Here is a 22,601-nt window from a genome sequence, read left to right on the forward strand (position 1 = left end):
CTAGACTAAACTACTGTAGAACACTACTGCTACTAGACTAAACTACTGTAGAACACTACTGCTACTAGACTAAACTACTGTAGAATACTACTGCTACTAGTCTAAACTACTGTAGAACCCTACTGCTACTAGACTAAACTACTGTAGAACACTACTGCTACTAGACTAAACTACTGTGGAACACTAATGCTACTATACTAAACTACTGTAGAACACTACTGCTGCTAGACTAAACTACTGTAGAACACTACTGCTACTAGACTAAACTACTGTAGAACACTACTGCTGCTAGACTAAACTACTGTAGAACACTACTGCTGCTAGACTAAACTACTGTAGAACACTACTGCTGCTAGACTAAACTACTGTAGAACACTACTGCTGCTAGACTAAACTACTGTAGAACACTACTGCTACTAGACTAAACTACTGTAGAACACTACTGCTACTAGACTAAACTACTGTAGAACACTACTGCTACGAGACTAAACTACTGTAGAACACTACTGCTGCTAGACTAAACTACTGTAGAACACTACTGCTACTAGACTAAACTACTGTAGAACACTACTGCTACTAGACTAAACTACTGTAGAACACTACTGCTACTAGACTAAACTACTGTAGGACACTACTGCTACTAGACTAAACTACTGTAGAACACTACTGCTATGAGACTAAACTACTGTAGAACACTACTGCTACGAGACTAAACTACTGTAGAACACTACTGCTGCTAGACTAAACTACTGTAGAACACTACTGTTATTAGACTAAACTACTGTAGAACACTACTGCTACTAGACTAAGCTACTGTAGAACACTACTGCTACTAGACTAAACTACTGTAGAACACTACTGCTACTAGACTAAACTACTGTAGAACACTACTGCTACTAGACTAAACTACTGTAGAACACTACTGCTGCTAGACTAAACTACTGTAGAATATTACTGCTACTAGACTAAACTACTGTAGAATACTACTGCTACTAGTCTAAACTACTGTAGAACACTACTGCTACTAGACTAAACTACTGTAGAACACTACTGCTACTAGACTAAACTACTGTAGAATATTACTGCTACTAGACTAAACTACTGTAGAATACTACTGCTACTAGTCTAAACTACTGTAGAACACTACTGCTACTAGACTAAACTACTGTAGAACACTACTGCTACTAGACTAAACTACTGTAGAACACTACTGTTATTAGACTAAACTACTGTAGAACACTACTGCTACTAGTCTAAACTACTTTAGAACACTACTGCTGCTAGACTAAACTACTGTAGAACACTGCTACGAGACTAAACTACTGTAGAACACTACTGCTACTAGACTAAACTACTGTAGAACACTACTGCTGCTAGACTAAACTACTGTAGAACACTACTGCTGCTAGACTAAACTACTGTAGAACACTACTACTACTAGACTAAACTGCTGTAGAACAGTACTGCTACTAGACTAAACTACTGTAGAACACTACTGCTACTAGACTAAACTACTGTAGAACACTACTGCTGCTAGACTAAACTACTGTAGAACACTACTGCTACTAGACTAAACTACTGTAGAACACTGCTGCTACTAGACTAAACTACTGTAGAACACTACTGCTACTAGACTAAACTACTGTAGAACACTACTGCTACTAGACTAAACTACTGTAGAACAGTACTGCTACTAGACTAAACTACTGTAGAACACTACTGCTACGAGACTAAACTACTGTAGAACACTACTGCTACTAGACTAAACTACTGTAGAATACTACTGCTACTAGTCTAAACTACTGTAGAACACTACTGCTACTAGACTAAACTACTGTAGGACACTACTGCTGCTAGACTTAACTACTGTAGAACACTACTGCTGCTAGACTTAACTACTGTAGAACACTACTGCTGCTAGACTAAACTACTGTAGAACACTACTGCTACTAGACTAAACTACTGTAGAACACTACTGCTACTAGACTAAGCTACTGTAGAACACTACTGCTACTAGACTAAACTACTGTAGAACACTACTGCTATGAGACTAAACTACTGTAGAATACTACTGCTGCTAGACTAAACTACTGTAGAACACTACTGTTATTAGACTAAACTACTGTAGAACACTACTGCTACGAGACTAAACTACTGTAGAATACTACTGCTGTTAGACTAAACTACTGTAGAACACTACTGCTGCTAGACTAAACTACTGTAGAACACTACTGCTGCTAGACTAAACTACTGTAGAACACTACTGTTATTAGACTAAACTACTGTAGAACACTACTGCTACTAGACTAAACTACTGTAGAACACTCCTGTTATTAGACTAAACTACTGTAGAACACTACTGCTACTAGACTAAACTACTGTAGAACACTACTGCTAATAGACTAAACTACTGTAGAACACTACTGTTATTAGACTAATCTACTGTAGAACACTACTGCTACTAGACTAAACTACTGTAGAACACTACTGCTAATAGACTAAACTACTGTAGAACACTACTGCTAATAGACTAAACTACTGTAGAACACTACTGCACTGCAACAGTGTCATTGCGCAAAATGGTACACAGCATCATCTGGATGTGTGTGCAACAAAAGTTCAATATTCACCTTTTTTATGTGTGCACCACACATAACACACTGCAACTGCCTCTGCAACGCAATGCTGCAAGGCAAAGACAGCGTTCCATTAGAAATTAATGTATTTCTGGTGTACCAAAACGTAATGACGCTGTCGTTGTGATCGAGGCGTAAGGTAGCCAACCACATTAGTATAGAAAAAGTAGATGCTACACCAGCTGATGCTACACCACCTGGTGTTACATCACTGAATTACCTGATGCTACACCACCTGATGCTACACCACTGAATTACCTGATGCTACTGTACACCACTGCAAGGACTATTAGCTGGACTGGTCACATTCCCTCAAAGATGTTGTAGAATGCATAGGCATATCTTAGGCTATACTATGTATGACTTATCTTCAACTGAAGACTTGACATCATTTATATTCCCCTGCTGCTGAATAATGTGGCTGTGTTAGATAAGACTCCTGTTGTTGTTGTTGTTGTTGTTGTTATTCTCTCTCTCTCACCACTTAACCTTTTAGTCATTTAGCAGACACTCTTATCCAGAGCAATTAGGGTTACGGGCCTTGCTCAAGGGCACATCGACAGATTTTTCACCTCGTAGGCTCTGGGATTCAGAAGTCAGACCCTGCGACCTTTCGCTTACTGGCCCAACGCTCTTAACTTTACTGCTAGGTTACCTGCCTCTCTCTCCTCTTTCTCTCTCAATCCCTCCATTTCTCCCTCTCTCCCAGGCCTCTGATGTGATTGAGGACCTGGAACAGACAGTGGCTCAGCTCAGACAGCAGCTACAGGACAGTGAGCACAGGAGACTGAAACAACTCAGGGTAAACTGTGTGTGTGTGTGTGTGTGTGTGTGTGTGTGTGTGTGTGTGTGTGTGTGTGTGTGTGTGTGTGTGTGTGTGTGTGTGTGTGTGTGTGTGTGTGTGTGTGTGTGTGTGTGTGTGTGTGTGTGTGTGTGTGTGTGTGTGTGTGTGTGTGTGTGTGTGTGTGTGTGTGTGTGTGTGTGTGTGTGTGAGAGAATGGCTTCATTCCACAACAACTGGAAGAAGTACTAAAGACTATACAGATGTGTGTCCAGAGACCCATAACCCTCAAGATCCTCTGCTGGATAGATTTTCAAGCAGATGGATGTTTTGTTTGAACGTGAATAATGGGGAAAACACATCTCACACAACAATAACTTGTTGTGCTTCTTTGTAGTTCTGTATGAATATTTCAGACTTACTGACTTGTGTTTTACAGGACACAGAGAAGAAACTTCAACAAGAGAAAGCAGATCTGCAGCACGACGGTGAGAAAAAGGTACAATCCCTATAAATAGTTACCCACATGTCAAATCAATGTCAAATCAATGTAGTTACCCACATGTCAAATCAATGTAGTTACCCACATGTCAAATCAATGTCAAATCAATGTAGTTACCCACATGTAAAATCAATGTAGTTACCCAAATGTCAAATCAATGTAGTTACCCACATGTCAAATCAATGTAGTTACCCTCATGTCAAATCTATATTTGTATCGATACAATACTCTCATATCAAATTGAGATTATATGGCTGACCTCTTATTTAGTATATAGGCCATAAATAAACAAAGAAAGTCTGTCTCACTTTGTCTTAATAAGGAGCGTCCTTTCCTCTGAGTTTTACTCTACATACAGTGGGGGGAAAAAGTATTTAGTCAGCCACCAATTGTGCAAGTTCTCCCACTTAAAAAGATGAGAGAGGCCTGTCATTTTCATCACAGGTACACATCAACTATGACAGACAAATTGAGGAGAAAAAAATCCAGAAAATCACATTGTAGGATCTTTAATGAATTTATTTGCAAATGATGGTGAAAAATAAGTATTTGGTCACCTACAAACAAGCAAGATTTCTGGCTCTCACAGACCTGTAACTTCTTCTTTAAGAGGCTCCTCTGTCCTCCACTCGTTACCTGTATTAATGGCACCTGTTTGAACTTGTTATCAGTATAAAAGACACCTGTCCACAACCTCAAACAGTCACACTCCAAACTCCACTATGGCCAAGACCAAAGAGCTGTCAAAGGACACCAGAAACAAAATTGTAGACCTGCACCAGGCTGGGAAGACTGAATCTGCAATAGGTAAGCAGCTTGGTTTGAAGAAATCAACTGTGGGAGCAATTATTAGGAAATGGAAGACATACAAGACCACTGATAATCTCCCTCGATCTGGGGCTCCACGCAAGATCTCACCCCGTGGGGTCAAAATGATCACAAGAACGGTGAGCAAAAATCCCAGAACCACACGGGGGACCTAGTGAATGACCTGCAGAGAGCTGGGACCAAAGTAACAAAGCCTACCATCAGTAACACACTACGCCGCCAGGGACTCAAATCCTGCAGTGCCAGACGTGTCCCCCTGCTTAAGCCAGTACATGTCCAGGCCCGTCTGAAGTTTGCTAGAGTGCATTTGGATGATCCAGAAGAGGATTGGGAGAATGTCATATGGTCAGATGAAACCAAAATATAGCTTTTTGGTAAAAACTCAACTCGTCGTGATTGGAGGACAAAGAATGCTGAGTTGCATCCAAAGAACACCATACCTACTGTGAAGCATGGGGGTGGAAACATCATGCTTTGGGGCTGTTTTTCTGCAAAGGGACCAGGACGACTGATCCGTGTAAAGGAAAGAATGAATAGGGCCATGTATCGTGAGATTTTGAGTGAAAACCCTCCTTCCATCAGCAAGGGCATTGAAGATGAAACGTGGCTGGGTCTTTCAGCATGACAATGATCCCAAACACACCGCCCGGGCAACGAAGGAGTGGCTTTGTAAGAAGCATTTCAAGGTCCTGGAGTGGCCTAGCCAGTCTCCAGATCTCAACCCCATAGAACATCTTTGGAGGGAGTTGAAAGTCTGTGTTGCCCAGCGACAGCCCCAAAACATCACTGCTCTAGAGGAGATCTGCATGGAGGAATGGGCCAAAATACCAGCAACAGTGTGTGAAAACCTTGTGAAGACTTACAGAAAACTTTTGACCTGTGTCATTGCCAACAAAGGGTATATAACAAAGTATTGAGAAACTTTTGTTATTGACCAAATACTTATTTTCCACCATAATTTGCAAATAAATTCATTAAAAATCCTACAATGTGATTTTCTGGAGAAAAAAAATCTCATTTTGTCTGTCATAGTTGACGTGTACCTATGATGAAAATTACAGGCCTCTCTCATCTTTTTAAGTGGGAGAACTTACACAATTGGTGGCTGACTAAATACTTTTTTCCTCCACTGTAACTATGTAGGCCTACAGTGCCTAAAGTCAACTCTGTGAAACCTAAAGCCTGATCATAATTAAATTCTACCTGCCTTTCCAGCGGCCCTAGTTTGACAAACTGACTGTGGTTAAATGGGAGAGATAAAAGCCTTGGACCCACATGGTCCTGCCTAGCTCCCCTTCTACCCTTCCCTTTGATATGTTACGTCCTGCCTGTAAACTCAAAGCTGTGATTAACAGGTCAGACTACCGCTGGACACAGGGTCCACAGGGCTCAGTGGCTGTGGGGAGGAGGGGTGGAGTGGAAAGGTGAGGGGGATTCGGAGGAGTGAGGGTTTGACATTTAGGGGGGATGGGGGTTAGCTGACCAATTGAAAGTCAAGGGAGGGTTAGAGGGGTGTAGGGTTGACCAGTTGAAGGTGAAGGAGAACAGTGTGGGGGGGGGGAGCTGGGGTGGTGGTGTAAAGGTGCCCAATTTAAGGCCATAGGGGACGGGAGATGAAGTCTTGTCCTCTGAAAAGCCATGCTTAGTCGCCCCAGCTAAATCCAGCAAGGACCTTAATTGCTGCCAGACAGCGATGGCAGCGACCCCTCTCTCTTTCAAGCCTCCCTTCAAAGCCAACGTGTTGTCATAAAAAATACCCTCATCTAATGAGTTGGTCCGGGCCAGGCCAGAGTCAGGTGGGTGAAGATGAGGTTTTAAGATGTAGGTCCAAACACCTGGTTCATCTTCAAAGTAAAGCCCTCATGTTGAAGGGCAAGGCAGTCAGTCATAAAGTGGGGTGGGGGGGTAGCAGGGCTGTGTGTTTCAGGTCAGGCACCTCTGAACTGGGATACTGGACTGATACACCTGCAAGCTAGCTAGCTACCAGGTCTGGGTCTCTGTTAGCAGGGTCAGGGTGAGGGTCAATGCCATTTCACATTCTGCTGTTTCATCTTTGTGTGACTTAATTAAGTTGTTAGTTGAATAAATAGTTAAATAGCTGCATCCTTCAGTCACATTTTTTTGAGTGCAGACCCACTCTATAACATTGTATGGAAACAATGCACAGCCTTTCTCCAGCTACCAGTAAACTTGATGAAAGAATCTGTCTGTCTATACACCCTTAAGCACCTATCAGGAGACGGGCCCAGATGGCAGCTTGATGATAGGTGGAAGAGGCAACCCCAGGCTCCAGGTGGATAAGGTCATGGACAGGGGGGCTTGTTGAGTGATGGACCTGCTGTCATAGTGTCTGTCTCTGTTTCTACCCCTCTCTCACTCACTCACACAATCACACAGGTGCGTGCCCTACACAAGCAGGCGGAGAAAGAGAGAGAAGAGGCCAAGAAGAAGATCTCCAAACTTGAAGAGTCACTGAAGTGAGTAGTAAAACACTGTAAATCAAATATATGTTTTATTCTTTCATTTCATCACTACTTGGGGACTTGCCATTCAGTTTGGTTCAGAACACATCAGAAACATGAGATTTGTTCACACACATCACCAACCCACAAACCCAAAATCCCAGCATATGAAAAATGTATCACAGCGAGCCAACACAGGCTTCCATCCATGTAATTATACAATGATACAATCCCCCAAAGTCACTGATTTAGAAAAATGCTTAAGCACTCAGACGTTGGTAAGTGCTAGTTACAGGGCTCGGGACACAGCTATAATTTGCAGAGCTCACCCTTGTGCAGTAATTGAAAACTGCAGTGGATATTTGAAGCTATATGAAATGTTGTCGCTTTTAGTCTCTCCATATGTGCCTGTCTGTCACATGCTGAAACATAGGAACCTCCATAGAGAGTTTTTATATCTGTGCTGTGCAGTGTCCCCAGTTGTGGGGTAGTGCCCAATTCCATATTGTCGTGCACCTATCCAACTGTCTCAGATCTACAATGGCCGTGTCCGAATACCCATACTAGCATATTAAACTGCATACTATATACTCATCGTTGCATACTGTTTAGCATGTACCGTTTAGGTAAAAGTATGCAGTATGCCACTGCCGCAACGCAGTAGTGGCTCCTGACTGGCTGAATAGGTGGGGCGAGGCCGAGTCCGGGTGGATTTTTCCAAATTCAACAGACATCGCATTAACCAGACTGATAATAGATCATTTCCAATTCCATTAATTTATCTAAATGCTGAATAGAGTAGGAATGGAGTTATAGGCCTACTCAGGCTGGTTATAGGCAGACTATCACATTCGACCAACACTGAGTGTACAAAACATTAAGAACACCTTCCTAATATTGAGTTGCACCCCCCTCTTTTGCCCTCAGAACAGCCTCAATTCGTTGGGGCATGGACACTACAAGGTGTTGAAAGCATTCCACAGGTGTTCTTAATGTTTTGTACACTGTATAATGTAGTAGACCATATAGCCATCTATCCTATTTAAAAAGGACTGAAGACAGAAACTGATAAATTGGTTCCATTTCAGCATATTTATTAGTGAATGTCAGGATGACGTGTATGCGGGAAACGAAGTCAAGCGCAGGACACAGAACTACTGGCAGAACGTACTTTACTCAACACAGTAAAGAAAGTACAAAACAAAAACTCCAACCAGGGAGGAACAATAATCGCATACAACCAGCACTGCCGACCTAACGGAAAACGATCACACACAACAAACAAATGAGAGACAGGGGGTTTTAAAGGGAATACAATTCAACACTAATGGGACACAGGTGTAAACAATACAGACCAATCTAGACAAACACCGAAACATAGATCGGTAGCAGCTAGTACTCCGGGGACGACGAACGCCGAAGCCTGCCCGAGCAAGGAGGAGCAGCAGCCTCGGCTGAATCCGTGACAGTGAACCACTGGACAGCAACATAATCGTTGATTTAGGTAGCGCATCCCCATATCTAATTGATCAGCTGTTGTCAAAGCCGAAATGAGTATAACATCCGGGCATTTAAAGTATACTCGATTTCCACATTATCGCATACTATTAAACTAAATGTTTTGGCATATTCAAACGGCCTACTATTTAGGATGCAAGTATGGGTATTTGGAAACGGCCAGTGTGTCCTCCAGATGTGTAGTCAGCAGGGGTTAATGGCTGAGCCCGGGGAGCACTGAGGCCCCACAGGAATGCACTGGGAGACATGGAAGTGGTTAGGACTAGAAAGAGGCCTGCCAGAGAGAGAGAGAGAGCGCCTTGGCATACCTGGCCACTCTATTTCATGTCAATTAGGCTTTCTTTCTCTCGCTCTCTTGCTCCCTCTCCCTCCCTCTCTCTCTGTCTAGAATTAGTTAGACTGTAGCAGCCTTGTTTGACATGGTACAGTCTGACATGATGTCACCCACCCTGTGATCCGTCCCACCTATGATGTCATTGGTTGTTTGTTTACTTGTCTCAGTTGGCTGTAGCCTGTGAGATTCCACACCGCTACTTTTCTATCCTCACTTCATAATGCATAATTTGTAGTCATCACCTCATATGCCCATATTTAGTCTGAAAACGAGCAGGTGACCTTATCTGTGAAAAGGGGTGGTGGGAGGATCCAGAGCTTTGGCTACGTCTCAATACTCTAACATGGCATCGTTTCCTGAATCCTTTCACTTGAGACCATTGATCATTGATGTCAAATCTTTGAATGTTCAAAAATATAATAACATCTAACCAAATATGGACTTCCTTTATTGCACCTCTTCTATCTCATCCCCCCTGCACCTCTCCCATCTCATCCCCCCTGCACCTCTCCCATCTCATCCCCCTGCACCTCTCCCATCTCATCCCCCTGCACCTCTCCCATCTCATCCCCCCTGCACCTCTCCCATCTCATCCCCCTGCACCTCTCCCATCTCATCGCCCCTGCACCTCTCCCATCTCATCCCCTCTGCACCTCTCCCATCTCATCCCTGTCACGATCGTCTGAAGGAGGAGACCAATGCGCAGCGTTGCGAGTGAACATGATGACTTTATTAACTTAAAGCAACCACGAAGAAAACAACAAATGACGATACGTGAAGTTCTAAACTGAAATACGACTAACAGCAACAAAGAAACAAAAACCCACAAACCCCACAGGAAAACAAACAGAATAAATATGGCTCCCAATCAGAGATAACGAGCCGAACAGCTGGCACTCGTTACCTCCGATTGGGAGTCACATGCCCAATAAACAACCAAACCAAACATAGAAAATGAACAACCAGAATCCCACATAGAAATACACCCAAAAGAAAATGACAACCCTGGCTCACAACAAAGAGTCCCGGAGCCAGAACGTCACAGTACCCCCCCCTAAAGGCGCGGACTGCGACCGCGCCTCACAACCCCACAATAGGGGAGGGCTGGGTGGGTGTTGCTCCCCGGAGGCGGTTCCGGCTCCGGGCTTGACCACCACCCCACTATAGTTCCTACCCGCTTTCTTAACCTCCTCCCAATGACCACCCTCCACTTAAACCCACCTGGATAAATGGGCAGCACCGGACTAAGAGGCAGCACAAGGCTAAGGGACAGCACCGGACTAAGGGGCAGCACAGGACTACGTGGCGGATCCTGGCTGGCTGGCTCTGACGGATCTGGCTGCTCATGGCTGGCTGACGGATCTGGCGGCTCATGGCTGGCTGACGGATCTGGCCACTCATGGCTGGCGGAAGGCTCTGGCTGATCCCGTCTGGCGGAAGGCTCTGGCTGCTCCTGTCTGGCGGAAGGCTCTGGCTGATCCGGTCTGACGGAAGGCTCTGGCTGCTCCTGTCTGGCGGAAGGCTCTGGCTGATCCTGTCTGGCGGACGGCTCTGGCTGATCCTGTCTGGCGAAGAGCTCTAGCGGCTCCGGTCTGGCGGACGGCTCTGAAGGCTCATGGCAGACGGGCGGCTTAGACGGCGTTGGGCAGACGGACAGTTCAGACGGCGTTGGGCAGACGGGCAGTTCAGACGGCGTTGGGCAGACGGGCAGTTCAGACGGCGTTGTGCAGACGGGCAGTTCAAGCGCCGTTGGGCAGACGGGCAGTTCAAGCGCCGTTGGGCAGACGGGCAGTTCAGGCGCCGTTGGGCAGACGGCAGACTCTGGCCGTCTGAGGCGCACCGTAGACCTGATGCGTGGTGCCGGAACTGGAGGTACCGGGCTGAGGACACGCATCTCAGGGCTAGTGCGGGGAGAAGCAACAGGGCATGCAGGACCCTGGGGACGCACATAAGTCCTAGTGCGTGGTGCCGGAACTGGTGGTCCCGGGCTGAGGACACGCATCTCAGGGCTAGTGCGGGGAGCAGCAACAGGGCATGCAGGACCCTGGGGACGCACATAACGCCTAGTGCGAGGAGCCGGAACAGGGCATGCTGGACCCTGGGGACTCACCTCACGCCTAGTGCGGAGAGCAGGAACAGGCCGGGCGGGGCTGGCGACGCGCACCGTATCCCTGGTGCGAGTGGCCGGAACAGGCCGGGCCGGGCTGGTGAAGCGCACCGTATCCCTGGTGAAGCGCACCGTATCCCTGGTGCGTGGAGTAGGAACAGGCCGGGCTGGGCTGGCGAAGCGCACCGTATCCCTGGTGCGTGGAGTAGGAACAGGCCGGGCTGGGCTGGCGACGCACACCGTATCCCTGGTGCGAGTGGCCGGAACAGGCCGGGCCGGGCTGGCGAAGCGCACCGTATCCCTGGTGCGTGGAGTAGGAACAGGCCGGGCTGGGCTGGCGACGCGCACCGTATCCCTGGTGCGAATGGCCGGAACAGGCCGGGCCGGGCTGGCGAAGCGCACCGTATCCCTGGTGCGAGTGGCCGGAACAGGCCGGGCCGGGCTGGCGAAGCGCACCGTATCCCTGGTGCGTGGAGTAGGAACAGGCCGGTCCATACCGGGAACACACACCACTGGCCTCAACCGAGGATCAGGAACGGGCCGGACCGGACTGGCAACACACCTCAGTCCTTCACGCCGTGCCACACACACATCCCTGCCTCTTCTCGCCAATGGCTCCCGTACTCCGTTAGCCCTCTCACCTATACTCCCTGTGGCAGCTTCCTGCTGCCCAGCCGCCCAAGCCATGTGCCCCCCCCCCAAAAATTTCTTGGGGTTGCCTCTCGTCCCTCCGACGAAAAACCTGCTGCCGCCGATGCTCCTCTCTTGCCAGGGCCTTGATCTTCCCCCAAGGTCCCTTGCCCCCGAGCATGTCCTCCCAGGACCACGATTTGCCCACCTGGGCCATCGCCAGCCTCTCGATCTCCTTACCCGGCGCCTCCACCCATGTCCAGTCTCTTTGCTCCTGTACACGCTGCTTGGTCTTGGTATGGTGGGTTTTTCTGTCACGATCGTCTGAAGGAGGAGACCAATGCGCAGCGTTGCGAGTGAACATGATGACTTTATTAACTTAAAGCAACCACGAAGAAAACAACAAATGACGATACGTGAAGTTCTAAACTGAAATACGACTAACAGCAACAAAGAAACAAAAACCCACAAACCCCACAGGAAAACAAACAGAATAAATATGGCTCCCAATCAGAGATAACGAGCCGAACAGCTGGCACTCGTTACCTCCGATTGGGAGTCACATGCCCAATAAACAACCAAACCAAACATAGAAAATGAACAACCAGAATCCCACATAGAAATACACCCAAAAGAAAATGACAACCCTGGCTCACAACAAAGAGTCCCGGAGCCAGAACGTCACAATCCCCCCTGCACCTCTCCCATCTCATCAACCCTGCACCTCTCCCTCCATCCCTCCCTTCCACCCTCCATTCCTCGGTTAATTTCTCCCTCGCTCCATCCCTCCCACCAGATGTTGAGCTGACTGAGCTACTCCTATCAGGCGTTCCCTCCTCTCCTTTTCTCAGTCTGCTATCGTTCCATTACAGTAGAGTACAGTCAGAGCACTGCTGACAGGCTAGGCAGGGTCTGATCCAGGGCCTCCTAATGCTGCATGCATTCCTCACACTAATTAATACCATACATTACCACATTACCGGCTCATACACAGATTACACTGCCTCTAATGAAAGTAGAATGTGTTCTGCACAATTAAATGTCTAAGCTCACCCAATCCTAACGGCCCAGAACTTAGCCCCAGTTCTAGCCCCAGCCTCGGCTCCTGCCCCAGACCCAGTCTCAGTCTCCTAACGGCCCCGGAACGCAGCCCTGCCCCAGACCAAGTCTCAGCCCTTACCTCAGCCCCAGTCTCCTAACGGCCCGGAACGCAGCCCTGCCCCAGACCAAGTCTCAGCCCTTACCTCAGCCCCAGTCTCCTAACGGCCCCGGAACGCAGCCCTGCCCCAGACCAAGTCTCAGCCCTTACCTCAGCCCCAGTCTCCTAACGGCCCCGGAACGCAGCCCTGCCCCAGACCAAGTCTCAGCCCTTACCTCAGCCCCAGTCTCCTAACGGCCCCGGAACGCAGCCCTGCCCCAGACCAAGTCTCAGCCCCAGTCTCCTAACGGCCCGGAACGCAGCCCTGCCCCAGTCTCCTAACGGCCCGGAACGCAGCCCTGCCCCAGACCCAGTCTCCTAACGGCCCGGAACGCAGCCCTGCCCCAGACCCAGTCTCCTAACGGCCCGGAACGCAGCCCTGCCCCAGTCTCCTAACGGCCCGGAACGCAGCCCTGCCCCAGTCTCCTAACGGCCCGGAACGCAGCCCTGCCCCAGTCTCCTAACGGCCCGGAACGCAGCCCTGCCCCAGTCTCCTAACGGCCCGGAACGCAGCCCTGCCCCAGACCAAGTCAAGCCTGTTTACCATACTGTACTCTCGACTAGGGCTGTGGCAGTTATGACATTTTGTCAGCCGGTGATTGTCAAGCAAATAACTGCCGGTCTCACGGTAATTGACCGTTAATTAACATAAACACATTTAGCATCTCCTGGCTTCAACGCATAGCCTACAAGCCACTGATGCAGACCTTTGGAACATCTACATTTTTAAAAAGTCTAATAAATCCATGTAATATAGCCTACACCATCACAATAAATCCATTATTTATTTTAGACAGGTCTAAAGAAATATGATATTTTTCATTTATTTTATTTCACCTTTATTTAACCAGGTAAGCCAGTTGTGAACAAGTTCTCATTTACAACTGTGACCTGGCCAAGATAAAGCAAAGCAGTGCAATAAAAACAACAACAACACAGAGTTACATATGGGGTAAACAAAACGTACAGTCAAAAACACAATAGAAAATCTATATAGAGTGTGTGCAAATTTAAGGGTTACTCCGTAGCAATGCAAATATCACGGTACAGCTATATGGACACTCAATCATTACGCTATTTTTTATTGGTAAATTTACAAACATATATAATGATAAATAGACTTGAAACTTGTATCTCATTATGGTGTATGGTGAAATAAGTGAAATAACTCCTGAGTGGCGCAGTGGTCTAAGGCACTGCATCGCAGTGCTAACTGTGCTACTAGAGATCCTGGTTCGAATCCAGGCTCTGTCGCAGCCGGCCGCGACCGGGAGACTCATGGGCGGCGCACAATTGGCCCAGCGTCGTCCAGGGTAGGGGGTAGGGGAGGGAATGGCCGGCAGGGATGTAGCTCAGTTGATAGAGCATGGCGTTTGCAACGCCAGGGTTGTGGGTTCGATTCCCACGGGGGGCCAGTAAAAAAAAAAAAATGTATTCACTAACTGTAAGTCGCTCTGGATAAGAGCGTCTGCTAAATGACTAAAATGTAAATGTAAATGTAATAAGTATAGCCAGTTATAATTGTAATGGCTTAGCTGATAATAACAAAAGAAGAACAATATTTACATGGCTCAAAGAGAAGGAATATAATATCTATTGTATACAGGAAACTCATTCAACAATTCGAGATGAAGTAGCGTGGAAAAAAGAATGGGGGGGGGGGAAATATACTTCTCCCATGGGCAAAGAAATTCAAAAGGGGTGATGATATTAATTAATAGTAATTTCGATCCGAATGTGCAAATTGTCCAAATAGATACGCAAGGTAGATGGATTATTTTAAATATGTTATTGGACCATAAACAGATATGCCTCATTAACCTTTACGGACCAAATAATGATGATCCACAATTCTTTGACAATATATATAATAAATTATCAAGCCTGGAAGCAACTCAAGACAATATTATTATGGTGGGGGATTATAATACTGTTTTAAATAGCTCAATGGACCGTAAAGGAAATCACACCACAAACAATCACCCACATGCTCTTAAGGAAATGTTGAATGTCATGGATACATTAGAACTAGTAGATATATGGAGGCTTAAATATACTGATCTAGTGAGATATACATGGCGGAGACTGAATCAAGCTAGTCGTCTTGACTTCTTTCTTATCTCATTCTCGTTGGCACCAAAAGTTTAAAAAAGTGTTGATAGGGGACAGAATGCGGTCGGACCATCATATAATAGGCATATACATTACTCTTACTGAATTTCCACGTGGGCGAGGATATTGGAAATTTAATCAAAGCCTATTGGATGATAATTTTTTTATAATTAGAACAAAGGAATTTATAACTGACTTTTTCCAACATAACATAGGTACAGCGAATCCCCTTATTGTATGGGACACCTTTAAATGTGCCTTTAGAGGCCATGCAATTCAGTACTCATCTCGAAAACAAAAGCAATTTAGGTCAAAAGAGTTTATACTAAGAAAGGAAATAGAAAGTCTAACAGAACAGATAGATGGCAATAAAAACTGTAACATAGAGGCTCAGAATAAATTAGAGGAAAAACAAAAATAAATGGAGAAACTTATTCAAGAAAGATCAAGTGTAATATATTATAAAAATAAAGCAAACTGGATGGAATATGGGGAAAAATGCACAAAATTATTTTTTAATCTTCAACATAGGAATGCTACCAAAAAGAACTTAATGAAACTGGTTACAATTGACGGAGTCACCCATAATTCACCAAGTGATATTTTGAAGGAAGAAACAAAGTACTTTAAGCATATGTTTTCTTTTCAGTCGCCTCCATCTCCTGAAGCTAATTGTAGAGATTTTTTTTCTATTGATAATGTCAAATTAACAGCCACACAGAAAGACTCATGTGAAGGTGAAATTACAGAGGAGGAACTTCTGGATGCAATTAAAGACTTTAAGTCCGGGAAAACTCCAGGGTTGGATGGCATACCAGTCGAGGTATACCAAACCTTTTTTTATATACTAAGAGGACCGTTATTAGCATGTTTTAACCACTCCTATGTAAATGGTAGATTATCTGACACTCAAGAAGAAGGTCTGATCTCATTATTACTGAAACAGGATACAAGTGGAAAATATAAAGATCCAGTCCATTTACAAAATTGGAGGCCCCTTACACTTCAGTGTTGTGATGCAAAAATCCTAGCAAAATGTATAGCGCATAGAATTAAAAAGGTATTGTCGGATATTATTCATTCTAATCAGACAGGTTTTTTACATGGAAGATACATTGGAGATATAATAATAATATAATATGCCATTTAGCAGACGCTTTTATCCAAAGCGACTTACAGTCGTGCGTGCATACATTTTTGTGTATGGGTGGTCCCGGGGATCGAACCCACTACCTTGGCGTTACAAGCGCCGTGCTCTACCAGCTGAGCTACAGAGGACCAATATAAGGCAAGTATTGGAAACAATAGAACACTATGGAAAATATGGGAAACCAGGCCTGCTATTCATAGCAGACTTCGAAAAGGCATTTGATAAAGTTCGACTGGGGTTTATATATAAATGCCTGGAGTATTTCAATTTTGGAGAATCTCTTATAAAATGGGTCAAAATCATGTATAGTAACCCTAGGTGTAAAATAGTAAATAATGGCTATTTTTCAGAAAGTTTTAAACTGTCAAGAGGAGTGAAACAAGGTTGTCCACTATCGGCATATCTATTTATTGTGGCCATCGAGATGTTAGCTATTAAAATCAGATCCAATAATAATATCTGAGGATTAGAAATACAGGGCTTAAAAACAAAGGTGTCATTGTACGCTGATGATTCATGTTTTCTTTTAAATCCACAACTAGAATCCCTCCACAGCCTCATAGAGGATCTAGATACATTTTCTAACCTCTCTGGATTACAACCAGATTATGACAAATGTACTATATTACGCATTGGATCACTAAAAAATACAATTTTTACATTACCATGTAGTTTACCAATAAAATGGTCTGATGGTGATGTGGATATACTCGGAATACATATCCCAAAGGAAATAAATTATCTCACTTCAATACATTTTAATAGAAAGTTAGCAAAAATAGATAAGATCTTACTACAATGGAAAGGAAAATACCTGTCAATTTGTGGAAAAATCACCCTGATTAACTCTTTAGTATTATCCCAGTTTACCTATTTGCTTATGGTCTTGCCTACGCCTAGCGAACAGTTTTTTAAATTCTATGAGAAAAAAATATTCAATTTTATTTGGAACGGCAAGCCAGACAAAATTAAAAGAGCATATTTATATAATGAATATGAATTCGGAGGACAGAAATTATTAAATATTAAAGCATTAGACCTATCACTAAAAGCTTCAGTCATCCAAAAGTTATACTTAAATCCGAACTGGTTCTCAAGCAAATTAGTAAGATTGTCTCACCCAATGTTCAAGAAAGGCCTTTTTCCCTTTATTCAGATTACAACCTCTCACTTTCAGTTATTTGAAAAGGAAATAATCTCCCAAATGTCGCTATTTCTAAAACAAGCCATAGAAAGTTGGTTGCAATTTCAATTTAATCCTCTGGAAACGACAGAACAAATAATGCAACAAATATTGTGGTTAAATTCAAATATACTAATTGACAAAAAACCTTTATTTTTTGACAGAATGTTTAAAAAAGGTATAATCTTCGTAAATGATATCATCGGTAGGACTGGTGGAGTTATGTCGCACATGCAGCTAACAAAAACATATGGAAATGTCTGCTCTACCCAAAATTACAACCAAATAATTGCAGCCTTACCGCAAAAGTGGAAGAGGAAAGTGGAAGGGGGAGAAAGTAAGGAACTTGTCTGTCGGCCTTGCATTAAAGAACATAATTGGTTAAGGAAAACTGTGATAAATAAAAAAGTATATCAGTTTCACTTAAGGACCAAAGGATTGACAGCCGTCCCATATAGATTGCAAAGTAGTTGGGAAGAGATCTTTGACGTACCGATCCCATGGCATAGTGTTTATGAACTGACACGCAAAACGACACCGGATTCAAAAATTAGAATTTTTCAATTTAAATTATTATATAAAATTCTTGCTACCAATAGAATGTTATTTATATGGGGGATACAATCTTCCCAGCTTTGCAGATTTTGCTGTGAAGAGACAGAATCATTAGATCATTTGTTTTGGTTCTGTCCATTTGTAGCTTGTTTTTGGACACAGGTCCAGGAATGGCTAAAGGATTGCAATATTTACCTGGAACTAACCTTGCAGATGGCATTACTGGGTGATCTGAAAAGTCATAGTCAATCAATCAATAATATAATAATACTTTTAGCAAAAATGTTTATTTTTAATTCACAATCTGTAGAAGCAATGAGAATAGAAAGGTTCAGAACTTTTGTAAAACATCACAGTACGGTTGAAATATATATGGCAAATAGAAATCCTATATGGATGGTGTTAAGAGATAGATGGGAGGTATTGAATAGAGTTGAAGGATGGGACTAATAACAAATAACAACAAATAATAACAAAGATAGCTAATAATGTAAGCATACTGTGTCCATAATAAGTATATAGGTTGTATGTTGGGAGCTTTTGGGAAAGAGTACAGTTAGAAAGATATGGCATATAGAAGCAAACCGGATGGACATCATGAAAATGATCGGAGAGGTTGAGAGTAGAAGAAGTTCAGGAGCAAAAAAAAAACATATATATATATATATATATATATATATATATATATATATATATATATATATATATAATAGAATTATTGTAAAATTAACTCTGTCCATAAGGTGTAGATAGTAAGTATAGACCGGAAGTAGAGGCCTGGGCATTGTTGTTCACTAATTTACTCCAAGTAGGGAAAGGATGGTGGGGTTGAAAAGTAATAAAGGGGAGTATATATATATAAAAAAAAATATTTAAAAAAACATGGGGGATTGGAAGTGATGCTGACAATTACATTGATAGAAGATACAATCTATCTGCAATATTAAGCTGATCCATTCCCCCCCCCCCCCCCCCCCCCCAAAAAAAAACAAACAAAAAAAAAGTTATGGAGGTAAGGCAATAAATAGGCAATAGTGCAAAAATAATTACAATTTAGTATTAACACTGGAGTGATAGCTGTGCAGAAGATTATGTTCAAATAGAGATACTGGGGTTCAAATTAGCAAAATAAATAACAATATGGGGATGAGGTAGTTGGGTGGGCTAATTACAGATGGGCTGTGTACAGGTGCAGTGATCGGTAAGCTGCTCTGACAACTGATGCTTAAAGTTAGTGAGGGAGATAAGAGTCTCCAGCTTCAGAGATTTTTGCAGTTCGTTCCAATCATTGGCAGCAGAGAACTGGAAGGAATGGTGGCCAAAGGAGGTGTTGGCTTTGGGAATGACCAGTGAGATATACCTGCTGGAGCGCATACTACGGTAGGTGGGTGTTGCTATGGTGACCAATGTGCTAAGATAAGGCGGGGATTTGCCTAGCAGTGATTTATAGATCACCTGGAGCCAGTGGGTTTGGCGACGAATATGTAGTGAGGGCCAGCCAACGAGAGTTTACAGGTCACAATGGTGGGTAGTATATGGGGCTTTGGTGACAAAACGGATGGCACTGTGATAGACTACATCCAATTTGCTGAGTAGAGTGTTGGAGGCTATTTTGTAAATGACATCGCCGAAGTCAAAGATCGGTAGGATAGTCAGTTTTACGAGGGCATGTTTGGCAGCATGAATGAAGGAGGCTTTGTTGCGAAATATGAAGCCAATTCTAGATTTAACTTTGGATTGTAGATGCTTAATGTGAGTCTGGAAGGAGAGTTTACGGTCTAACCAGACACCTAGGTATTTGTAGTTGTCCACATATTCTAAGTCAGACCCGCCGAGAGTAGTGATTCTAGTCGGGTGGGCGGGTGCAAGCAGCGTTCGATTGAAGAGCATGCATTTAGTTTTACTAGCGTTTAAGAGCAGTTGGAGGCTACGGAAGGAGTGCTGTATGGCATTGAAGCTCGTTTGGAGGTTTGTTAACACAGTGTCCAATGAAGGGCCAGATGTATACAAAATGGTGTCGTCTGCGTAGAGGTGGATCTGAGAGTCACCAGCAGCAAGAGCAACATCATTGATATACACGTATATGCAGGTTGCCATGGATATCACCACCAAGTATTGCCATAAGGAGATGGAGAGCTATGGGCAGTGTGTGGCCTCCCACCCATCTACATGACAACGGCACTGTCAAGACCTGAAGATGAAGGTGGCACAGTGTACCTCTTCACACCCTGTGATCCAGAAGATCCGGACAGACTGTTCCAAAGTTCACAGAGTTTGGACGCTGCTTACTAGAGAACCAGAACTCACCTACCTCCTGTTCAGCACGAGAACCAGAACTCACCTACCTCCTGTTCAGCACACGTAGCACGCTTCCTCGGCTGTGCCGAGACAGTGGACCTTTCCGGAGTGGCAGTGAACCCAGTTCCTCAGCCCTGTTAGGACACAGCAGTGACCATCATCCATCCCTCTCAAAGAAGATATCTCCTTCCTGCAATACTGACGCCGGACTGCTCTATCAATCATGGATAAATCAATACGCATGGCATTTTGATAACATCCTGACTTTGTACATGGATAAAGTGGACTCTTGTCCATGGCTACTTTAGGATTTGTCATGAGAACTCGGACATTTACAAGAATACTAGACATTTACAAGTTACCGGGACTGATTTCTGATTAATTAAAAAACAAACAAAAAAAAACATGTATGCACTCACTAACTGTAAGTCGCTCTGGATAAGAGCGTCTGCTAAATGACTAAAATGTAAATGTAAATATACACAGAGAATAGAGTCGGCCCGAAAATTGAACCCTTTGGCACCCCCATAGAGACTGCCAGAGGTCCAGACAACAGGCCCTCCGATTTGACACATTGAACTCTATCTGAGAAGTAGTTGGTGAACCAGGCGAGGCAGTCATTTGAGAAACCAAGGCTATTTAGTCTGCCAATAAGAATGCGGTGATTGATAGAGTCGAAAGCCTTGGCCAGGTCGATAAAGACGGCTGCACAGTACTGTCTTTTATCGATCGCGGTTATAATATCGTTTAGGACCTTGAGCGTGGCTGAGGTGCACCCATGACCAGCTCGGAAACCAGATTGCATAGCGGAGAAGGTACGGTGGGATTCGAAATGGTAGGTGATCTGTTTGTTAACTTGGCTTGCAAATACTTTCGAAAGGCAGGGCAGGATGGATATAGGTCTGTAACAGTTTGGATCTAGAGTGTCACCCCCTTTGAAGAGGGGGATGACCGCGGCAGCTTTCCAATCTCTGGGGATCTCAGACGATACGAAAGAGAGGTTGAACAGGCTAGTAATAGGGGTTGCGACAATTTCGGCGGCTAATTTTAGAAAGAAAGGGTCCAGATTGTCTAGCCCAGCTGATTTGTAGGGGTCCAGATTTTGCAGCTCTTTCAGAACATCAGCTGTCTGAATTTGGGTGAAGGAGAAGCGGGGGGGTGCATGGGCAAGTTGCAGCGGAGGGTGCAGAGCTGGTGGCCGGGGTAGGGGTAGCCAGGTGGAAAGCATTGTCAGCCGTAGCAAAATGCTTGTTGAAATTCTCGATTATCGTAAATTGATCGGTGGTGACAGTGTTTCCTAGCCTCAGTGCAGTGGGCAGCTGGGAGGAGGTGCTCTTATTCTCCATGGACTATACAGTGTCCCAAAACTTTTTGGAGTTAGAAGAAATATGAAGAAAATGTAGTCTTATTTCAGAAGAACAGAATAGCGTACTCTGAGTTGTCCTTATGTTAGGCCCTAATCTGGCTATGCCTTACGGCTGTGGGCTACACTAGTTAATTTAGCAGACAAGATTTGCTTAGAGTTCCTTGCCATTATTTTATATTATTTTATAGTATAAAGAATACAATTGAACATAGCTGAATAAAATAGAAAGGATATTTTATCCAAACGATTTGAGGGAGTGCGCACATGCGGCTATTCTGTGTTGAGCGGTTAACAAAGAAACAGGTACTCATATATGCTTAATTTAGAGTTATTTATGTAACTTTAGTTGTGATACAAATGTTGGGCTATATGTTTTGATTTTTAATACATTCTAAGGCTGCATGATGCGACTAATGATGATTTGAAAAAAGTTGCATGAAAGGCATGAGCTCTGCTTAGTTTTTTACGCAGGCTGTACACACTTCATCAGTCTCATTCACAATTTGACAAGCACTTGATAATGCCTCGAATTTCTCAACGGCATCCCCTTTGTGTCCCCCCTAAAAAAATCCATGTATTTTGCGGCCAGTGGCCATTGTGCCCTTGGGCTGAATATAATAATTATAATTCCCTTCTCCCGGCTGCGTGCTCCGAAGCACCTCTCACTCACATGGCTCTCTCAGATAGCGCAATGCTTATTAGCCAATGCCCGTCACGTGATCGGGTCTTTCTCACAGGCTACAAGTGAAGACAGACACATCGGGCCGCAACTGCGCGCGTCCTTATCCAATTCCGAGGCGCATATTGAAGATATTGGAAGAACTGTCCACATTTACTTTTCGTCAGCCAACAAGATGAGTAGGCCTAACAAACAGCAAAAGCACTAGCCTATGTCAATATACTATCCCCCATATTACAAAAGTTGACCTATTCTATTCTGT

General features: G+C 44.2%; 2 protein-coding genes across 2 annotated transcripts in view; both read left to right on the forward strand.

Annotated features, from left to right (window-relative positions):
* Window positions 1-7,228, forward strand: part of LOC311103214 (centrosomal protein of 112 kDa-like) — a gene marked incomplete at its 3' end in the record, with an annotated part of 51,873 nt that extends 44,645 nt beyond the window's left edge. Inside the window, exons 15-17 of the mRNA XM_084144757.1 lie at window positions 3,346-3,438; window positions 3,857-3,916; window positions 7,145-7,228. Coding sequence (XP_084000883.1) covers window positions 3,346-3,438; window positions 3,857-3,916; window positions 7,145-7,228 — 237 coding nt within the window. The remainder of the gene's footprint in view (window positions 1-3,345; window positions 3,439-3,856; window positions 3,917-7,144) is intronic.
* A 4,551-nt stretch (window positions 7,229-11,779) lies between these two features.
* The window catches only part of LOC311103215 (centrosomal protein of 112 kDa-like), a gene marked incomplete at its 5' end in the record, with an annotated part of 98,039 nt that continues 87,217 nt past the window's right edge, over window positions 11,780-22,601 (forward strand). Inside the window, 2 exons of the mRNA XM_084144758.1 lie at window positions 11,780-11,788; window positions 12,913-13,158. Coding sequence (XP_084000884.1) covers window positions 11,780-11,788; window positions 12,913-13,158 — 255 coding nt within the window. The remainder of the gene's footprint in view (window positions 11,789-12,912; window positions 13,159-22,601) is intronic.

This window comes from Coregonus lavaretus (assembly GCF_964263955.1).
Source record: "Coregonus lavaretus genome assembly, chromosome: 28".
Classification (NCBI taxonomy): domain Eukaryota; kingdom Metazoa; phylum Chordata; class Actinopteri; order Salmoniformes; family Salmonidae; genus Coregonus; species Coregonus lavaretus.